Below are 2,587 nucleotides of genomic sequence, written 5' to 3'. Positions count from 1 at the left end.
TTCCCACCAGCAGTAAGAGAGGTGGCCAGGACCCTCCGTTTTCCAGGATCAGAAATGTAAGGCAGTCAGGGCATCTGGCTGGCTTAGATGGTGGAACGTGCGACTCAGGGTTGTAAGTTTGAGCCCCATATTGAGTGTAGAGATTACTTAAAAATAAATAATAAAATGTTTAAAAAAAGAAAGAAAAGAAAGGGAAGGAAGCAAGGGGGGAGGGGAGGGGAGGGGAGGGGAGGGGAGGGGAGGGGAGGGGAGAGGAGAGGAGAGGAGAGGAGAGGAGAGGAGAGGAGAGGAGAGGAGAGGAGAGGAGAGGAAGGAATAGAGGGAGGAAGGAATGGAGGGAGGGAGGAAGGAAAGAAGGAAGAAACAGAGGGAGGGAGGAAGGGAGGGAGGAAGAAGGAAGGGAGGAAGAGGAAGAAAGTCCAAGGCAATCCAGGTCTGCATACAGCAGGCACTCAACAGTGGCCAAACTACTAATGTTTTACTGTGAAGGCAGCTCCTCTCCTCCAAGGGTCTCAAAGCCCTACATATGGCAGCTGGATGGTGCTGTCCGCCCCACACAAGGAGAAACTGAGGCACTGTGAGAGTCACAAGCCTCTAAGAGGAACCCCAGCTTGGTCGTCATGGGCAGATGGCCCTCGTAGGTCAGCGCGGACACCACCTTTAGGAGCCAGGCTGGGGGCAAGGGTGGGGCTGGGACCAGCTGGCTGAGCACAGGGGTCCCCAAACTCTGCCTGGCTTGGCACAGACGGCAAGGAGCAGATGCCCCTGGCATGAGGCAGCTGCGTGGGAGGGGAGCGAGACCAGGCCCGGGCAGGAGTAGCTCTCCCTGTCCCAAGTCTCTCGTTCTCTCCCAGGAAGGCATTCCGCGGGATTGCAGAGGCCCCTCCGCCTTCTCCTCACCTTCCTGATGTGGTCCAGGAACTCGGGGGAGGACAGGCAGTCCTCTGGGCTGGAGAACTGGCGGCAGTTGTACTGGAAGAGGGGCAGCAGGTCGGGCTCCAGGTCAAATAGCCTGTGTGGGGAGACCCAGGTGTCAGCCCTGGGGGGGTCAGTCCCTGCAGGCCCCCCGCCGGCCAGTGAGCCTTAGCTGCCCAGCAATGGTTGGGGGGGGTGCAGGGGATGCAGAAGCTCGGACTCACCTTCCACCCGGGCACTCACCCCTTTGCCGTCTCGGCCAGTGCCCCCTTTTCTCCCCCTCTGCCGATTCTGAGGGGCAACCTCAGTGAGTCTCCAGGCCTCTCACGGGACCCAGCATTGAGGGGCCCCTCCATAAACAGTTCAGAGGGCTGGGACGGAGAGGGGGGTTCCTCAAATAGGAAAGTCCTTTTCTGTCTCTCTCTTTTCTGTCTCGCTTTCTTCCACTCTTGGGTCAGAATTTGAGAGTCTGATCAGGGCTGGGGCAGCTTGGGCCAGCGATGATGTTGGTACTCTGAGAACTCCTTACACCTGCGGGTCATTGAGTCCTGTAACGGGGTTCACTCCTGCGCCCCTCACAATCTCAAGCAGCAGGCAGAGCTGTTATCCCAGTCTTGCAGCGCAGAGACTCTAACTTGTCTGGGGTCACACAGCTTAGAAGCAGCAGAGCCACAGAGGGTTCCCCTTGCCCCCTTTTGTTGGGGGGGGGGGTGCCTCAGAAGTTCTGGGCTGGCTTCCGGAGCCAAAGTCCCTGAAAATCCATGGTGACAGAGCACTGCCTCTGGCGATGACAGAGGGGTTACCTAGAGACTCAAGGTAAAGTTGAAGACTGGCCTCCCTTCCCTTGGGTCTGCGCACCCGGGCCCCCCTCTCCCCAGTGGTGAGACGTGGGCGTCTATCGTGCCTTCCCTGGCTGTTCTCTGCCCCCAGCCTGGTCCTTTCCTCCCAACGGTTTATCCTTCTGTTGGCGGCTGGACCAGCGCCTGCCTTCGGGGGCCCGGCACACCCTCCCCGCACGGGCCCTCGGGCCACCCCTTCAGGCACCACCCAAGGAACCGACATTCGGGAACAGAGCCATGGAGCGGGCGCGGAGCGGGGAGCAGAGCCCGCTGGCCACAGTGTAAGGGGATCCGCCGGGGAGCCCCCTCCCCGCCCCCCGGGAGCCCCCAGCAGATGCGCCCGCCGCCCGGGGACGCGCAGGAGGGGATGCGCTGCGCGTCGCCGCGCCCGCTCCTTTGGCGCACTTCTGGAAGCGCCCCGGCGCCGAGACAGAGGGCCAATCTTTCCTCCTCCGGCGCCGGTGCAGCCCTAGGGAACCCGTTCCTGGCGGGGCACCCCGCCACCCGCACCCCCGGGGTGCTCGGGGAGTCCTCACCTGGCGAACAGCACGGTGCCATGCTCCAGCGGGCTGCGACTCACCGCCCGCCAGCTCTGCCGGATGAGCTCGGGCTCCGGGCGCTCCATGCTGGCCCGGGGCCGCGGGGCGCGAGGCTGGGACCCTCGGGGCGCGGGCACCGTCACCGCACGTGCCGTGCCATCTCCGCGGCGACGCTGGCCACTCTGCACCCCCTACGGCCCCCCGCGTCTCAGCCGGGGGGGTTCTAGCCGCCGCTCCTTCTCCGCCCCGGGTGGAGGAGCCCCGCCGCGCCCGCCTGGCTGGCACTTCCGGGGA

General features: G+C 63.4%; 1 protein-coding gene across 1 annotated transcript in view; it reads right to left on the bottom strand.

Moving 5' to 3' along the window:
• The window catches only part of NGB (neuroglobin), a 4,529-nt gene extending 1,948 nt beyond the window's left edge, over positions 1-2,581 (bottom strand). Inside the window, exons 1-3 of the mRNA XM_029952172.1 lie at positions 2,291-2,581; positions 901-1,012; positions 577-658 (exon numbers count right to left, since the gene is read on the bottom strand). Coding sequence (XP_029808032.1) covers positions 577-658; positions 901-1,012; positions 2,291-2,379 — 283 coding nt within the window. The 5' untranslated portion in view covers positions 2,380-2,581. The remainder of the gene's footprint in view (positions 1-576; positions 659-900; positions 1,013-2,290) is intronic.
• Between the last annotated feature and the right edge of the window lie 6 nt (positions 2,582-2,587).

Source organism: Suricata suricatta, chromosome 9, assembly GCF_006229205.1.
Source record: "Suricata suricatta isolate VVHF042 chromosome 9, meerkat_22Aug2017_6uvM2_HiC, whole genome shotgun sequence".
In the NCBI taxonomy this organism is placed as follows: Eukaryota; Metazoa; Chordata; class Mammalia; order Carnivora; family Herpestidae; genus Suricata; species Suricata suricatta.
The sequence above is the reverse complement of the archived record's forward strand: the minus strand, read 5'-3'. Positions and strand labels throughout refer to the sequence as shown.